Source organism: Peromyscus leucopus, chromosome 14 (genome assembly GCF_004664715.2).
Source record: "Peromyscus leucopus breed LL Stock chromosome 14, UCI_PerLeu_2.1, whole genome shotgun sequence".
NCBI lineage: Eukaryota > Metazoa > Chordata > Mammalia > Rodentia > Cricetidae > Peromyscus > Peromyscus leucopus.
Genome location: NC_051075.1, coordinates 68,792,388 through 68,809,775, shown reverse-complemented (window position 1 = coordinate 68,809,775; position 17,388 = coordinate 68,792,388). Strand labels below are relative to the sequence as shown.

General features: G+C 42.2%; 1 protein-coding gene across 10 annotated transcripts in view; it reads left to right on the top strand.

The window, feature by feature from the left end:
• Window positions 1-1,658: 1,658 nt before the first annotated feature.
• Atxn3 (ataxin 3) overlaps window positions 1,659-17,388 on the top strand; it is a 36,851-nt gene continuing 21,121 nt past the window's right edge. For 5 of the 10 annotated variants that reach the window (XR_003736475.2, XR_003736474.2, XM_028888249.2 and 2 more), the window contains exons 1-6: window positions 1,662-1,751; window positions 10,927-11,091; window positions 11,318-11,362; window positions 13,642-13,727; window positions 14,103-14,169; window positions 16,988-17,075. Coding sequence is in view for 8 of the 10 variants with exons in the window: in XM_028888249.2 (XP_028744082.1) it covers window positions 1,728-1,751; window positions 10,927-11,091; window positions 11,318-11,362; window positions 13,642-13,727; window positions 14,103-14,169; window positions 16,988-17,075 (475 nt within the window). In the remaining 2 variants the exon portion in view is untranslated. Of the gene's footprint in view, window positions 1,752-10,926; window positions 11,092-11,317; window positions 11,363-13,641; window positions 13,728-14,102; window positions 14,170-16,987; window positions 17,076-17,388 lie in introns of all 10 variants that reach the window. The other 5 variants (XM_028888255.2, XM_028888252.2, XM_028888254.1 and 2 more) reach the window with 4 other exon arrangements.

The following is a 17,388-nucleotide window of genomic DNA, read 5'->3' as shown; positions in this document are numbered from 1 at the left end:
AGTCTCTTGTAAGTATTCACGCCCCTGAACTTCTTGGCAGCATCTAACACTGACTGCTCCTTGAAGCATTCTCTCCTGGACCTTCCATTTCATTATTTGTACTCTTCTTGCCTCCTGCTCTCTACCTTCAGGACTTAGCTCTAGATCCTCTTTTCAATCTCTTCCTTTTCTCTACGATGAGACAGGGCTTCTTTGTGTAGCCCTGGCTGTTCTGGAACTTGCTTTGTAGACCAGGCTGGCTTCAAACTCAATGTAGATCCACCTGCCTCTGCCTCCTGAGTGCTGGGACTAAAGGCATGAGCCACCATGCCCCACTAGTTACCTGTGTTTTAAATTTTTTTCTTACATACTTATACTTTATGTGTATGCATGTTTGCCTGCATGTGTGTATATGCCACATAGTGCATCCCTGGTGCCTAAAAAGCAATGGATCCCTTGGATCTGAAGTTACCAACTGTTGTGAGCCTCCAGGTGCATGCTGAGAATCAAACCCAGGTGCTCTACAAGAGAAGCAAGTGCCCTTAACCATGGAGCCACCTCTCCAGCCCTTTTAAATAGCAACCAACCCCGCCCCACAGCTCAAACAAGCTTCTGTAAACTCCAGGCCTGATGACTACTACTCAAGAAAAGCACCTGTATGCTGCGCAGACACTTAAATTCATTATTCCCCAAATTAAACCTTTGTCCTTTCTTCCCAAGACCTTGCTCGTTCTGCATAGTGTTTCTGATAGGAGTATTACTCCTACTGTAGGCGGTGCCTACAGTGGAAATCCAGAAGTCTTAACAACACCTCCCTTCCCCACTAGATTATTCTGAGTCTACTTCCTAAAGGTTCTAAATGGTCTCTCTCCATCCCTCAAATTACTACCAGAGTCATGACCACCATCATCTCTTCATTTCTCCCCAAATGCCTTCAAGTATCCTGTTCCCCAGTGGTCCTTTAAAGTGCTAATTTGACCCTATATCTCTAGTTTTAAAAATCTTTAACTGCTTGTCGCCTCCCAACATTTTGTTGGACTTTTCACTTCCCCACCGAAGCTTCCTCCTTCAGAGCTAGATAGAGCACTTACCCCGTGACCTGACTGATTTCATTCCAACAGGCAGAACTACCCTGGACACTGTACTGTTCCTAATTTCTTCGTGCCTCCATTTCCTCATTGTATAATATTACAACAGACACACACATCAAAAGAAGCTGTACTAAACTGCACTTAGAAATGGGCTCTAAGTCAGCCCTAACTAAATATTAGCTATAGTCTTTTTCACACAAGTACTAGGTGTGTGAAGAGAATACCTTTTCTTGAAAGAGATTTTCAGTGGGAGAGGAGGTATTAATTACATGCAGTTAAGAAGAAAGCACCAAAGAAGATGGAAAAGAAAAAAAAAAAAAAAAGAAAACCTGGCCACGAGGATCCTCATCTAGAACCCTAGAATCACAAGATTGTCTAGCAAAGCGCGGAGGGAGGAGAAGCTCCTCCGCACGGCAGGTGGCGCCGCAGCACCGCGCACGCCGGGGGAGAAAAGGCGCCCGGAGGACCCACCGCCCAGGTCACGTGCCCCGCGCTCCCTGGCGCCGCGCGCCGCGTGACGTGCGCCCGCCGTAGTGATTGGTTGGCGGGAGGCACGTGGGCAGAGCGGGGCGGGCCGGGGTGGAGGGGTGGGACCGGGGGCGGAGCTGCTGGAGGGGGCTGCTCCGCGCCGGGGCCGTTGGCTCCAGACAAATAAACATGGAGTCCATCTTCCACGAGAAAGTGAGTGTGGGCGTTCGGTGGGGAGCCGACCGGGGCTCGGCGGCGGGCGTGAGGAGCAGAGGCGTCGCTTCAGGGACTCAGGGCGGGGCCCGATCTCCCCCATCCCGACCTGGCTGGGTGAGGGGCGCTTCCTGCCTCCTCCCCGTGGCTCGGCTCAGGGAGCCTCCTTCATGCGCTCCCGGCGCCCTCGCCAAAAAGGACCGGGCGGATAACCAGGGCTCATCGGGCACTTCGGGGGCTTCACCTGGGGGGTTAGCGCGGGCGTTCCTTTTCACTTGCCACGCCTTTTTCGGGTTTCTTCTGTCTCCTCTCCTAGGGTCTAGTCTAGCGAGTCGCCCTCTCCACACCTGGTGGACCCTTGCCAACTCCACCCATGCCCTCTGACCTATCCTCTGGCAGAATCAACTTTCTCTTCAACTCAGTTCTATAATGGAATGGCCCATGCATTTAGATCTTGATGATCTGTCCCACGTCCTTCTGCAGATGTTACCGTGGCTCTCCCATTGAAGGGCCTGACACTTAGGAAGTAAAGTAGGAAACCCCGGAGTCCCTAAGGGAAGTCGTCATAAGAGTTTTTATTACGGGATGTTTGGGTTTGGTTTGCTAGCCCGTCTTTCCGCACTAGGAGACCAGCTTTGTTTTTAGGTATTATGGAATAGATTAGAATCTTTCTGCTGTGTGTGATCCAGCTAGTCTCTTCCTCACCCTAAATCCTAAATGACTACGCTTAAAAATATTGTTGTGACATCTTGAGAAACTGGTCTTTGCTCGCATATAATTATTAAGTCATTTGGGTGTTCCTCAGACAACTTTGGCATATGATACTATGTTTCATAATCGTTTTAGGTTTGGAGAGGATTGCTAGTTGGGGCTATTGTTTAGTAGGAGCAAAGGGTCTTTGTTTTGTTCAGTACTTGTAAATGAGCATTTATTCAAGGCATTTAAAGTTCATGCACCACAGAGGAAAAACAAAAGTGATGTAAATCCAAGAAACTGTTAAATGAAGTGCTCTTGAGAAGACATTTCTGAGTCTTGGAACTGGAACGAGTTAGTCTGTGACAAGATCTCTTGTAGCCAAGCTTGCTGCTGACTCCCCATCCTCCCCATCCTCTTGTCTGCCTCCTGAGAGGTGGGATTACAGCCATGTGCCATGACTCCTAGCACCTCCCCCCTCCCCATACATTTGTAGTTAATTTTCCAAAGGCTTTGGCATAGAACCCATTTGAAATGTGGTAGACTTTAAACACTTTATACACTGCTTCATGAGACTCCTACCATGCAGTCTTTTAAAAAACATTTTATTACTGTCGTGTGTATGATGCATGTGTGTGCCTGTGTGGAGGTCAGGACAACTTTACAAAGTCGATTCTCTCCTTCCAACTTTGTGTGAGTTCCAGGGGTCTAACTCGGGCTTATGGCAAACCCCTTTACACACTGAGTCATTTCTAGGGCACTTAATACATTAAATTTTTTTTTTATGTGGGTCTTTTGCCTTTGTGTGTGTCTATGCACTGTGTGTGTTCTTGGTACCCACTGAAGGCAGAAGATCCCCTGGACCTGGAGTTGCAGAGGGTTGTGAGCAGCCACGTGGGTTTTAGGAATTGAACCTGGGTCCTCTGGAAGATCAGCCAGTGCTCGTAACTGTTGAGCCATTTCTCCAGCCCCCACAGTCTTTACAATATTGATTGATCCTCATTTGAGCAGATTTCAGTGAAGGTAACTACTGAACCATTATATCCAAAGTGCTAGCCTAACACAAACTTACTCAGGCTGGGGAGATGCCTCAGCTGGTAAAGTGCTTGCTGTGTAAGCATGAAAACCTGAGTTCAGATCCCCAGCACCCATTGAAAGCCAGACAGGGCAGTGTGTGTCTGTATCCTCAGTACCTGAGGATCTTCAGGCATACATGTACACAGGAACACATACACAAACATACACATGTGCACACACGTATACACACACAAACCTTGCTTATCAAGAAGTCATTCAGTTATCAGCATGTTTATACACTTAATAAATAGTTGAGTAGTACATTTACTCTGTGTGTGTGTGTATGTGTGTGTGTGTGTACATTCGAACAGATGGGTGGGAGTGCACATGTGTGTGTATGCATATAGAGTCAGGAGGACCACCTTGATGGTGTTCCTCACTGGGTTGGAACTTGCCAAAGTGGCTAGCCCCAGGTATCTGCCCATTTCCACTTCCCCAGCACTGCAGTTAACACAAATACCTTATTGACCGAGGCATCTCACCTGTCCTGAAGAGTACTTTGCTTTTATCAACTTAAATATCATAGCAAATGAACATTTATTAAAGTCATAGTATATTTCAATGCACCTGTAACTATAGGTTATTAATCATATAAGAGGCCATGTTGGGAATATTTGAGCATAAATGCTATTTTCCAGATAATTCTTTTCCCTTCTATACTTGACGTTAATCAGAGAATGATCTAGAGAAGACTTCAACTACTTCTCTAGGAATTAATTTTACACTTGCCCCTTTGAGTATTTATTATTAAGTTAGAATATAAAAACAGTTGTCAGCCAGGCATGGTCATGGTACAGGCCTTTAATCCTAGCACTTGGGAGATAGAAGCAGGCAGATCTCTGTGAGTTCAAGGCCAGCCAGTTTACATAGTGAGTTCCAGGACAGTCAGGGCTAGCTAGCTAGGTAGAGAGATCCTGTCTAAAAACAAAAAATTAATAAATAAAAGCAGTTGTCCATTGGTAGATCTCCAGTTGGAGATACTGTGTGAATGAATGGAGTTAAGCACATGGTATGTGCCTATATCTCAGCTATTCATTATGCTGAGACTAGAATTACCAGAATTCTGGGCATATATGGGTGGGAGTGAGAGTTCCTTGAACATCTAAAACGGTGATTCTCAACCTGTGGATTGCAACCCTTTGGGGGTCCAATGATGCTTTCATAGGGGTCACCTAAGACCATCTGTGTATCAGATATTAACAATGATTCATAACAGTAGCACATTACAGTTATGAAATAGTGAGATTGTGTGGTTGGGGGAGGAAATGTGTTAAGGGTGTGCACCTTTAGGAAGGTTGATAACCACTGCTTTAAAAAGTATGTGGTTCTATTTATTTAAAGGATACAACTCTTCTGTGTTTTTTTTTTTTTTTTTAAAAGACAGGGTTCCACTGTTGTAGCCCTGGCTGGCCTGGAACTTGCTTTGTAGATCAGGCTGGCCTTGAACTCACGAAGACCTGGCTGCCTCTCCCTCTCAAGTGTTGGGATTCAAGTCACACACCACCATGCCTAGCCTCTACATATTTTAAGCCTTTTTAGGCCATATATCTGTCACAAAGTCTCATTTATGTTCCTCATATATTCCTCAGACTCTGAATTTTTTTTTTTGTGTAAAATATAGTTTTTAGCTATCGAGGAAGATTGAACTTGGGCCCATGAGCTATAGAGTTTACCATCTCCTAACTTTAATAGTAAATTGCCAATACCAGCTGCTTTCTTGGATGTGATGTTTTGTTGTTGCTCTTATTCTGGTGCCTCCGTCACTGGCTACGTTCGGTGCGGTCTGTACCTGCACTTCCAGTGTAATGTGAACTGGGAGTGCAAAGCACAAAAAGATGGAATAGAGGCTGAGCATTGACCTTGTCACATCCGTCATGCCCTTTTGTGATTGCCGGCTCTTAGTGACATTCAGGATATGTGGGGTTTAGGGAAAGCCTAATTCCAAATATTCGATTTGAGGAGATGGTAACAGCACAGAGCCTCTGCCTAGGTGTGAACTCCAGCTCTGCCACTTGCTGCTTGTAGGATTTCTGGAGTTATTACCTCTGTGGTTTTCTTTTTTTTGCCTCTGTAGTTAAAGACAAATTAGCTGCCTCAAAGTCACGCATGCTAAGAAGCTGTCCAGAAGTCAGTGTTGCAGAAACTGCTGCAGTACTACGGTCTTGTGTTTGATGAACCCCATACTAAATAAGGGGCAGAAGAGATCTGGGGGTGTAGTTCAGTGGTAGAGTACTTACTTAATATGGACAAGGGACCAATCTCCAGCATAAAAGAAAAAAGGACTAGGAAAACACTAATCAGTAAAGAGGTGGCGACAGTAAGCATTGTGGCTGTGATTTGAGCTCTAAGTCACACAGTCCTTACCTACCCAGGGAGACCAGTTCACTATTGGTCCGTTTTTGAGCTCACCATTAGGGTTGTATCTCTTTTCTACTATAGTTAATATTGTTACTGGCGTTTTACCTAGTTTCAGGTTGGACCCCACAACCCGGGGTGTGTGTGTGTGTGTGACTTGGTTGCAGTTCCCTTTTTTGATTTTATATACTATCTTGGTAGAAGTGGAAGTGTAGTGTGTTTATCTTCTGGGTCCAACACACTAAAATATGGACTCCAAATCTTAGAATTTTAGTAGCACAGTGAGTTTCTCTTCTATTTGGGTGAAATACTTAAAGGTATTTTATTACATTGTATGTATTGTGGTGCTCCATGCGTGCCACTGTACATGTGGAGGTCAGAGGGCAATTTGGTGGGAGTTGATCCTCTCCTCCTACTGTGTGGGTCTTCATGATAACAGCAAGCAAACATTACCTCTTGAGCCATCTTGCCAGCTCCCCACTTGGGTAAAACCCCGATTAGAAAGAGGAAACAGGCTAACTTGAGCAGTGGCAATAAGACAGAAAAATGCATGATCAGAGGTATAGATAAATAACTTTTTGGTTCATGTAGAATTTGATCAGTGTGTGTCAATGAGATTTTTAAATTGAGTTGAACAATTTGTTTTTTTCCTTCCATTAATTATATTAGAACTATAGAGCATATTTCTAGTAGCAGTACCATTTTACTTGGTCAAGGTTTGATTTTAAGTGCTTATTTTTTCATAATAAAAAGCTAGTTTTTTAGGGACTGGGAATGTAGCTCAGGCCTGAGTTTAATCTATCCCCATTACCACATAAACTGGGCATAATGAGACACAAACTTTTGTTTTTTTGAGTTTTTCGAGACAGGGTTTCTTTGTGTATTTTGCCTTTCTGACTCATTGGTAGACGGCTGCTCGATTCACAGAGATCGCTGCTCTGCTCTAGTGCTGATTAAGCGTGCGCACACTCCGCTCAAACTTTTGTTTTTTAAGACTTCATTATTTTTATTTTGTGTGTATGAGTGCCTACATGGATCAAAGTGTACCATGTGCAGACAGTGACTGAGGAGACCAGAGGGCATCAGATTCCTTAGGACTGGAATTACAGCTGGCTGTGAGTTCCTCTGTAGATTCTAGGAACCAAACCCAAATCCATTTCTCCAGCCTCCAAAACCCCAATCTTTAATAGCAAGAATTTTTTTTTTTTTATCAAAATTTCGGGTGTCACTATTTCTATATATTAAATATGGTGACCAGGGGCTAGATAACTCAGTGATTACGAGCGCAGGCTGCTTCAGATGACCCAGGCTTCCCAGCACCCATATGATGATGACTTAGCCCTCAGCAACTCTGGTCTCAGAAGATCCAACCCCTTTTTCTGGCCTCTGTGAATACCAGGCATGTACATGGTGCAGACATACATGGCAGACAAAACACCTATAGACATAAAAATAAAAATATCTTTAAAAAATATGGTGACCGTAGTTTAAGAACCCCACACTGAAGCATATTGCCTAGCAATAGGACTGAAAATTGCATCACAGCTGCTTTCCCAAATGGAGTGTCTGGTTGCCATGTTAGATATTTCTTGATTTCTTTTCTTTCCTTTTTGAGATGAGGTCTCGCTATGTAGGTGACAGGCCAGGAACTCAGAGAGATATACCTATCTCTGCCTCCTGAGTGCTGGGATTAAAGTTGTGCACCACCACCGCCTGGCCTTGTCTGAATGTTTTAAATTAAGTATGTCATACATAACACATAAGTCAAGGAAGCACATGTGGAAGCTGCCCTTAGATGAAGTCACAGACTATGTCCCTACACCCACTAAGTCCCCTCAATCCTCTCCTCCAGGAACTAGCCCTTCCAGTACTTACTTCTGCCAGGAAATTCTACCATCATAGATTAAGAGGTTAAGAGATTAATTCTGCCTATTTGTAAGCTCTTTCAATTTTTTTAATTTATTATCATGTGTTTCTGCATGGTATGTTGTATGAATGGACACACATACCTCTGTGTAGAGAGATCAGTGGAATGTTCTCTTCCACTTTTAAGTCTGTTCTATGGTTGGAACTCAGGACATTAGGCTCCTCTCACTTGCCCCACCCTGTACTTTTGCTGTCTTTCTCTGTTTGGTGGTGGTAGTGGGGATTGAACTCAGGGCCTTACACATACTAGCTACACCCTTAGCTCTGATGTCTACTCTTTTGAGTGTTGTGTGCCTTTTATTTTTTAAAAGTATTTGAGAGATTCATCCATATTGTTGCAGTTAACTTGAGTTTAATTTACTTTTATTCTTATACACTGTTCTTTTGTAAATACAGTTCTGTGATCTGAACTGTCTTTGAATGCTTTCCAGTTTGGAGGCCTCCAAGCAGTGCTTTGGTGAGCACATTTGCAGTGTGTGTGTGTAACCACAGAGCACACAGATGGTAAACTGTGGTAGAGGTGAAGGTTGTTGCAGAGTGGTTACACTAAGCTATACTTGCTCCTGTAACAACTGTTGTCTGCCATTCTAAACCTCTCTGTTGTAATAGCTGTCCTGGAGACTGGATAGTAGTAACACATTGTGAATTTTTCTTTTATAAAAATAATTTTTTTAGCTAGGTAGTGGTGGTGCACTGTAACCAGAGGAGTTTCTCTGTCTTGCCCCATCCTGCAGCCGTTTCCAAATAATCTCTCAGAGGCTTATATTAATTATAAATGTTTGGCCAATGGTTCAGGCTTATTACTAGTTAGCTCTTACATTTAAACTAACCCATATTTCTTATCTATGCTTTGCCACATAGTTTGTGGCTTGTTACCTCATTTTCTATAGTCTTGCTTCCTCAGCAGCTGGCTGGCATCTGCTGACTCGCCTTTCCTCTTCCCAGAATTCTGGCTCTCATGCTCAATCTCTTCCTCCCCAGCTCTCAGCCAATTAGCTTTATTATAACAATGAGCATAATCCACATCAGTGCACATCTTTGATCTTAGCATTTGGAGTCAGAGGCAAACATTTCTTCTTTTTTTTTTTTCTCAAGACAGGGTTTCTCCATGTAGTTTTGGTACCTGTCCTGGATCTTGCTCTGTAGACAAGGCTGGTCTCAAACTCATAGAGATCCGCCTGGCTCTACCTCCCGAGTGCTGGGGTTAAAGGTGTGTGCCACCACTGCCTGGCTGCAAACATATTTCTTATGAGTTTGAGGCCAACCTGGTTTATATAGTGAGTTCCAGGCCAGCCAAGGCTAGATCACAAAGTGAGATCTTGTCTCAGAAACAACAACAAAAACATCTTTAGAGCCTGAAAAGATAGATTAGCAAGTAAAGGCACTTACTGTCAAGCCTTATAGCCTGAGTTTGATCCTTGGGACCCACATTGTGAAAGGAGACATTTGAATCCTGCAAGTTGTCTTCTGCATCTCCTCCAGCCAATCAGTCAATCAATAAGTAAAATAATTTAAAAATAATTTTTTATTATTTGTGTGTATGTGGCATGCATGTGAGTGCTGGCGTGCACATGGCCATGTGTGTAGGTGGAGGTCAAGAGGGCAAGTACTTGGGAGTCATTCTCTCCTTCTACAGTAGTATCTGGGGATTGACAGCAGGCACCTTTACCTGCTGAGCCACCTCCTGCTCTGTGTTGTGGTTTTGATATACATTTCCCTGGTGATTGATGAAGTTGAGATCTTTTTGTATGTTTTTAGCCCCTTGACTATCTTGTGAAATGCTTGCATTTCCACTAGGATATAGGGTGAATATCTGTACGTCTCTGCTTCATAGTAGGCAGTATTCAGTGGAAGTTGCTCCTAGCAGTAGATGAACAGTAGAAGGAAAATGAGGCAGAGACAAAGAATTCTGTCACCATGTGACAGAATACTTAACTGTAGCTCCAGGTCAGCTTGGACAACATTTCTTAGCAGACTATGGACATAAGCTTGCTCTAGCTCTGTGTCAGACTCAAGCTGTCTGAACTCTGCTTTCTTATTCCATAACAGACATGTATACTGTATCTACTTCAACAATTACATTTTGTTTCTATAACATTGATTCATCAGGGGGAAATGCATCTTGTAAGGTGCTCTTTGGAGTCATCATCTGCCATGTAACATAGCTCAGACCAGGAGGCATGATGCCTGGCAGGTTGAGTTCAGTAGGCCTATTGGCCTCTTAGTGAGTCAGAGTTAACAGAGGAAGTTTTCTCCCATCTGCCCATGCCCCCAAGAAAGGCAGATTTTGGGTCTGTGTCCACCGGACTCATCCACTCCCAAGTGCCCCTTCTTTACCTATAGCTTAGGGAAGCAACACTCTTAGGACCAGGAGAGTGACAAGAAGGCCGGCAGGTGCCGGGCAGGCTGGATTTGGAGTTCGGGTTGGGTGCCAGCTGTAGAGGAAAGCCAGCTACCAGGCTCGTGGGATGTTGTACCCACCTCCACGAGAGGATGCTAAGGACCCCTTGGGGAGCTGTACTTGGCTGCAGTTCCTCTTGCTAACTTGTCCACTCATGGACGTGGACTGCGGTCAGCTTGGGACAGTTCTCCTTTCTACTTACCACATGGAATGAGTCTGCAAAGTTGGCCGATGGAAGCCTCAGCTCTAGAGCTGGGTCTTATTTTGCCTGAGACAGAATTGTTCTCACTTACACCAGATCTGGAGTTTGAAAGGAAAGGCTTTTAATGTTAAATACTGACTAACTTGTTAGAAGAATGAATGTCCTAGGGGATAACATTCCCTTTTTGCAGTAGTAATTTGCCATGAAATCTCCAAAGATGAATTCTTGTAGGTACTGAAAAATTCACAAGGCTAACTTTTTATAGGGTGATTTTTAGGCTTCTCTGAGATTGGGTAGTTGAAGTTGTACTATAAATCATTCTTCATTTTTGTTCCTATGGTGAAATAGCTGTAAAATAAATGTGGACAAATGAAAATGCCTATGCCTGTAAAATCAGGTTTGCCTAAGGGTTATACATTTGTTTTGAATGTGTTAAAAAGTTAGTAATTACATTTTTTAGAAGATACTGTACAGATCCACTTAGTAAATCACATTTAAATTTATTCTTTTGGAAACACTAGCAAGAAGGCTCACTTTGTGCTCAGCATTGCCTGAATAATCTATTGCAAGGGGAGTATTTTAGCCCTGTGGAGTTATCCTCGATTGCACACCAGCTGGATGAAGAAGAAAGGATGAGGATGGCAGAAGGAGGCGTTACCAGTGAGGACTACCGCACATTTTTACAGGTACTGACTTCAGTCTAGCAAAGCCCGGGCTATTTTTAAAGTGCGGGTGCTCTTTAAAGGAGGATGAGCCATTCTCCCCATAGGAGCCTGACTTGTTAATTATAGCTCTGTTCTTCACTTGGTAAATGGGACTGTGCCGCGGGTTCTTGTCAATGTGCACACTAATGACAGTCTTAATCCTTTTCCCATCCCTCTCTGCCCACAACTGCCCATGAAAATTGAACAGCAGCCTTCTGGAAATATGGACGACAGCGGCTTTTTCTCCATTCAAGTAAGTAGTCTGGAGTGTGTGCGAAGTGCTACCTCATTTTAGTGCTCTTGTGCTTATTCTAAGTTTGTGGTTGATGTGGCACAGCCTGGCACAGCCTGGCACAGTGTGGCACAGCCTGGCACAGCTTTTTATGTAACGATGGAGCCTTCAGTAGTTCCCTCAGTGAACTATGTCTACAGAAGACTGCGCTCCAGAGTGCTACACATAGAGAGATGAACTTTAGGACTGTAAACTTTAGAACAGGGCTTTGGTCGCTCGCTTGCTTGGGACAGGCAGGGTCTCCCTATATAGTCCTGGCTGGTCTGGACTTATGTACATCTTCCCATCTGTGTCTCCAGACTGGAATTATAGGTGTGTGCTACCATACTCAGTTTAGAACAGGGCCTTTAAAAATTACTTTCTGAAAGAGATTGCTTCATTTGCATGTAGATGCTAATAGCTTTAATTCTAATAAATTACAGTGCTTCAAATTTATTGTCTCTGGTACATCTGAGAATCGCAGTGACTTGCAGCCTTCCATTTGAGTCATCCTACAGGATTGGGTTCTTGTGGTACTTCTCTGGCTTCTGATCTGTGTGGTAATTGTAGCCCTTTTGGAGGGTGGGATTGGGATTGGCTCCAAGGCCTCATGGATGCTCAGACTCTACCACGAAGCCAAGTCCCATTAGGCTCCATTTTAATTCTGTGGTGGTTTATTCTTTATGGTGCTGGGGGTGATATTTAAGGTCTTGTCTCATAGTGAACAAATATTCTGCCCTAAAGAAAACCTCCAGCCCTGCGGTTATTTTTGTATGTTTGTTTATTTTGCTTCTATAGACAGGGTGTTGCTTTGTAGCCTAGCCTGGTCTTGAACTTCCCAAAGTCCTGCTTTGGCCTCCCAGGTGCTGGGACTGCAATTGGGGGCCACCATGCCTAACTTAATTCATGTATTTGTGGGGTTCTTTTCTCTATGGACACATTCTAACATTGTGAAAGTTGTCCAAGTTCTTTCAGAATCTCTTGAGAGATCTCTTTCTGCAGGTGTTTTTCTTTATAAATTCCTTCTGCTCCAGCCTCCTTGAGTCCCCCTTTTGTAGCACTACCCCCCAGTGCTTCACTGTGACATTATGAGGACCACTGGCCCTGAGCTGAGAGCTGAGGTCAGAGGTGGCACAGCCCCGCCCTCTCCTGTGTGTGGGCACTTGTGTTTGCTCTGTTACTATGCAGTGTGCTTGTTTCTTTGTTGCCCACCTGGGAGGACAGGTAGAATGTTTTCTCAGTTTGCAATAATCAGGTTTGACTTTTTGTTCATGACTGCAGAAGTCTAAAGCATATCAAACCTTTTTAAAGATATACTTTTATTTTAAAAATTATTTGTATATGTCTGTATCTGTGTGTGGGTATGTGCACATGAGTGCTTCTGTCTGCAGAGGCCAGAAGAGGGCATTGGAGTCCTGGAGCTGAAATTACAGGTGCCTGTGAGCCCTCTGACATGGGTGCTAGGAACTGAACTTTGGTCCTATAAGAGGAGTATGCACCATCAACCACTTAGTCATCTCTCCAGCCCCCAAACCTTGCTTTCAATCCCTAGGGAGAACTTACTTTATATTGTATGCCTTTGGTCACTGCCATTGCAAGTGAGTGTATGTAGTAGACTAGTTTTACAGTCAGTGTGTGTAGTGGATTGGTTTTACAGTGAGTGCGTTTAGTTTTACAGTGAGTGTGTGTGGTGACTAGTTTTACGGTGAGTGTATGTAGTGGACTAGTTTTACAAACAGTACACACAGATGGAATGTGCTTCTGGATTCTTGAGACAGTTTTATCTATGAATTGTGTGATTTTCTGACATTTCTCAGAAACCTAGTATGGAAAGCACTCTTTTAAAATGGATTTGTGGGGGCTGTAGAGATGGCTTCACATTTAAGAATGCTTAATGGTATTTCAGAGGACCAGTTCAGTTCCCAGCACCCACATTAGGCTGCTTACAACTGCCTGTAACTCCAGTATACAGGGACCTGATACTGTCCTCTGGCCTCCACAGGCACTTGTACTATGGTCTCTACTCACTCAGACACACTAATACACTTAAATAAAAGTAGTAAAAAATAAATCTTTAAAAAATAATAATGAAATTAAATTCACATGTATATATTATTTATGGATTTAGTGGGGTATCATGGGGATATACTTTTTAAAAACAATATTCTCAAAGTTTATATATGGAGTACAGTTGCTTACACAATGTAGCTGTGCTACTTGAAGGTTTAGCTCATGAAAAGTTGCTGTTTTTCTTTTGACAGGTTATAAGCAATGCCTTGAAAGTTTGGGGTTTAGAACTAATCCTATTCAACAGTCCAGAGTACCAGAGGCTCAGAATTGATCCTATGTAAGATTTTTTTCCTACATTTCTTTATTTAAACTTGATTTTTAAAGCTGTAGTTTCTGAATGAGGATAAATTCATCATGAATGTTTTTGCATTGATACTGCATTTGATGCCCTTGGACTTCACTACGTCACTGTGTCACATTTTTGGTACCCTCGAGTTCAGTGGCGGCACTGACCTGAGGTGTGGAGGCTGTGGGGCACAACATTACTAAGCTCCTATGGAAAATGCATAGAGTTACGCAATTTTCATTTTTTAAAATCAGTAACACTTAAGTGTAACTATATCGTAACTGATAGAAATTTTATAGTACTTGCTAGTATATATCATAATATCCCACTTAACAGTATTAACAGTATATGTTTTATCTTTTCTAGAAATGAAAGATCCTTTATATGCAATTATAAAGAACATTGGTTTACAGTTAGAAAATTAGGAAAACAGGTAATATTTCTTCTCCTTTCTTGTCCTTTTATCACACTATATACTCCATTTAAAAATAAAATGCAAACAACTGGTGTCTTTAGAATGAAGCCCAGGATCCCATGCACTCTACCTGAACCTGGACTCAATTCAGCAGATAAAAATTGGCTATCTTAAGAGAAGATAATCAGTTTCTCTTCAGATTTTTAAAATAAAAACCATACAAGTTATATCATAATAAAATTTCTATATTTAAAACAATGCATATGTGGTTACTATTAAGTATGTTTTTGTGTGACGATTTGTGTTTAGTACAATACTGTAACAAAGTCTGGAATGTCAGGAATAAGCAAAACATTTAGCAGTTGGCATTGGTCAGACAGGGTTATTCAGGCAATTCCATTGTTCTGTAGTACATACATCTGCATAAAATCACCATTGCCCATGCTTTTGAAAGAAGCAGTTATGTAAAGGTCTTCTTATTAGAATGTTAAACTTGGATAAGGTTATTAAAAACAAGCTCAGACAGTCAAAGGGAATAAACTGTTAATACACAAGCAGCGTGGATGAATCTCAGCAAAGAGTAGGAGGCACAGTGACAGAAAGTAGGCTGACCAGTGCTAGGTCAGTGTAGGGCTGGGGAAGAAGAGAGGGAACACGAGAGAAAGGCCAGAGAGACAAGAGACTGGACTCTGAATGTGTTTAGTGTCCTGGTCATGTTGATAGTTTAATAAATATTTTTTAAATGACTAATTGTAAAAAAAAAAGACAGGTTCTAATAGATGTATGTGCAGTTTATCCAAGTAGAGTGATCCATACCTGTGACTCAACACTTAGGAGACTGACCTAGGAAGACCTTGAGGCCAGCCTGGACGACATAAACCCTCAAAAGAGACAGGAGAGGGACAGCAGTTTATTTCATGTCAGTTATGCCTCAATAAAGCTGTTTTTTGTTTTTAAATAAAAGGCAAAAATGCTAAGTGTGGTGGTGCACACCTTTACTCCCAGCAGAGACAAGGAGATCTCTGAGTTTTAGGCCAGCCAAAGCTACATAGTGAGACCCTGTCTTAAATCCAAGAATAAGGGGCTGGAGAGATGGCTCAGCAGAGCACTGACTCCTCTTCCAAGGACCTGGATTCAATTCCCAGCACCCACATGGCAGTTCACAACTGTCTGTAACTCCAAGATCTGACACCCTCACACAGACAAATGCAGGCAAAACACCAGTGCACATAAAATAAAAATAAATAAAATTTAAAAATTCAAGAATAAATAAATTACCTTAAATGCAAAAAGAAAAGAAACAATACATTGAACCTGGAGATAGGGCTCAGTGGGTATGACTTACTGCTCTTGCAGAGGATCTGGGTTTGGTTCCTAGCACCCACATGGTGCCTCACAATGGACTGTAACTCCAGGATCTTATAAGCCAATGCCCCTCCTTCCTTCTGTGGGCACCAAGCACACACATGGTGTGCATACATACATACACATAAAATTAAGTATTTAAAAGAAAAGGACACTCTGTGCGTGTGTGTATTATGTATGTGTGTATATATTTATTTATTAAGTTATCCGTACTGTTAGCTTTTAACTGGGTCATCTGGAAGCAATCTTCAGTGATTGCTGAGTGTTGTAGATCATTGGCAGGACATGTGCTTAAAATGAGCACAGGGTCCTAGGTTCAATCTTCTTCAAAAACTAAGGAAAAAGCAGTATTTATGCTCTGTGAGGTCATGAAGAGCAGGTAAGGAGATGTGTATAGTAGCCCAGAGATGAATTGGGACAGGAATCACCTCTATCAAGAGCTAGGTCAATTTCATTTGACTTCTCTGCCCTCCTCCCTCCCAGCCGTTGAGGGTTTATTTAGAAAATTTGGACCTGGTGTTGTTTTTCTGAATAAAGCAACCCTGGATTTTTAAGGCCTAGAAATTTAAAACTCATAAGCAATTTTGTAGTGATTTGTAGGAAAATATTGTTTTGAGCTTTTTACATTTTGAGCTCCTTATTGGATTTTTTACATTTTGGACTATTTTATCTTTGACATTTACAGAAGATGGCTAGTATTGGTATATTGGTCCTTGGTTCTCATTTATGTTCTTAAGAACAGATTTTTAGCTGGGTGTGATGGCATACACCTGTAATTCCAGCACTCAGGAGGCAGAGGCTTGGTGGATCTGTGAGTTCATGACTAGCCTCTGGTCTCTGTGTAAAGAAAGAAATGATTGGAAGAAATACTCTGGCTTGTATGAAAATCCAGGAAGAGTCGTTGGTTTTGCATGGAATTGAGCATGACTTTGGAACCTTTTTGTATTTTTCTGTTTAAGTAAGGGCACCTCTGCGGTTATGACTTAATGCTGTTAATCAGATGTAGTAGTAGCTTAGAGGTCTTGTTAAAGGGTGGTTATAAATCTCTTCCCAGAATATCTACGTTTTAAAAATCGGAGTCTTTTGACCAAATGAAAAAGTGTGTAGCTATCATTTTTTCCTATGCCAGTATGACATGGGTAGGTGTGTTGACTGATACTTTGAAACCATGTAGTTATAGCTGTCAATAAGGGCATTTTAAGGTACTATCAGCTTCTGTCCTTTTAGAAGGAGTTCAAGTTTATGCCTTAATTTGTTGTTTAAAAAATTGTTTTTGAAAAGGCATTTAATAGTGGCAGGTGTACAGCATTTTTTTCTAATCACAGTATTCAGTACTTCAGAAAATCTTAGTTTGATATATTTGTTATTTAGACCATCTTACTAAATTTTGACCTGTTATATGTTTAACATGAGAAATTATTTTTGCATATAATGTTCATTAACTTCGATATTGGTATCTTTTTTTTTCTAGTGGTTTAACTTGAATTCTCTGCTGACGGGTCCAGAATTAATATCAGATACATACCTCGCACTATTCTTGGCTCAATTACAGCAAGAAGGTAAATAAATACCAAAAATTTTATTTTTGAAAGTAGCTTAAAGAAAAACTGAGTCATTATTTGTGTGTATACTAGTATATGATCTCTGGCAGTGGCAGTGAATTACCCTTACAGTATAGGTGTTCACCTCAGGGCTGTGGTTTGGGTGACATAGTTCCATGTGGGTGCTCCCTACATTAGGACCTCCCCTCAGCCAGGGCCTTCTTTGCATCCCTTATTAAGTGATACCTTTAACCTTCTGTATCCTGTCTATCACAGGGCTGACAGGAGGTACATGCTCCTACCATTCCTGCTGACTTATTTTCAGCCACTG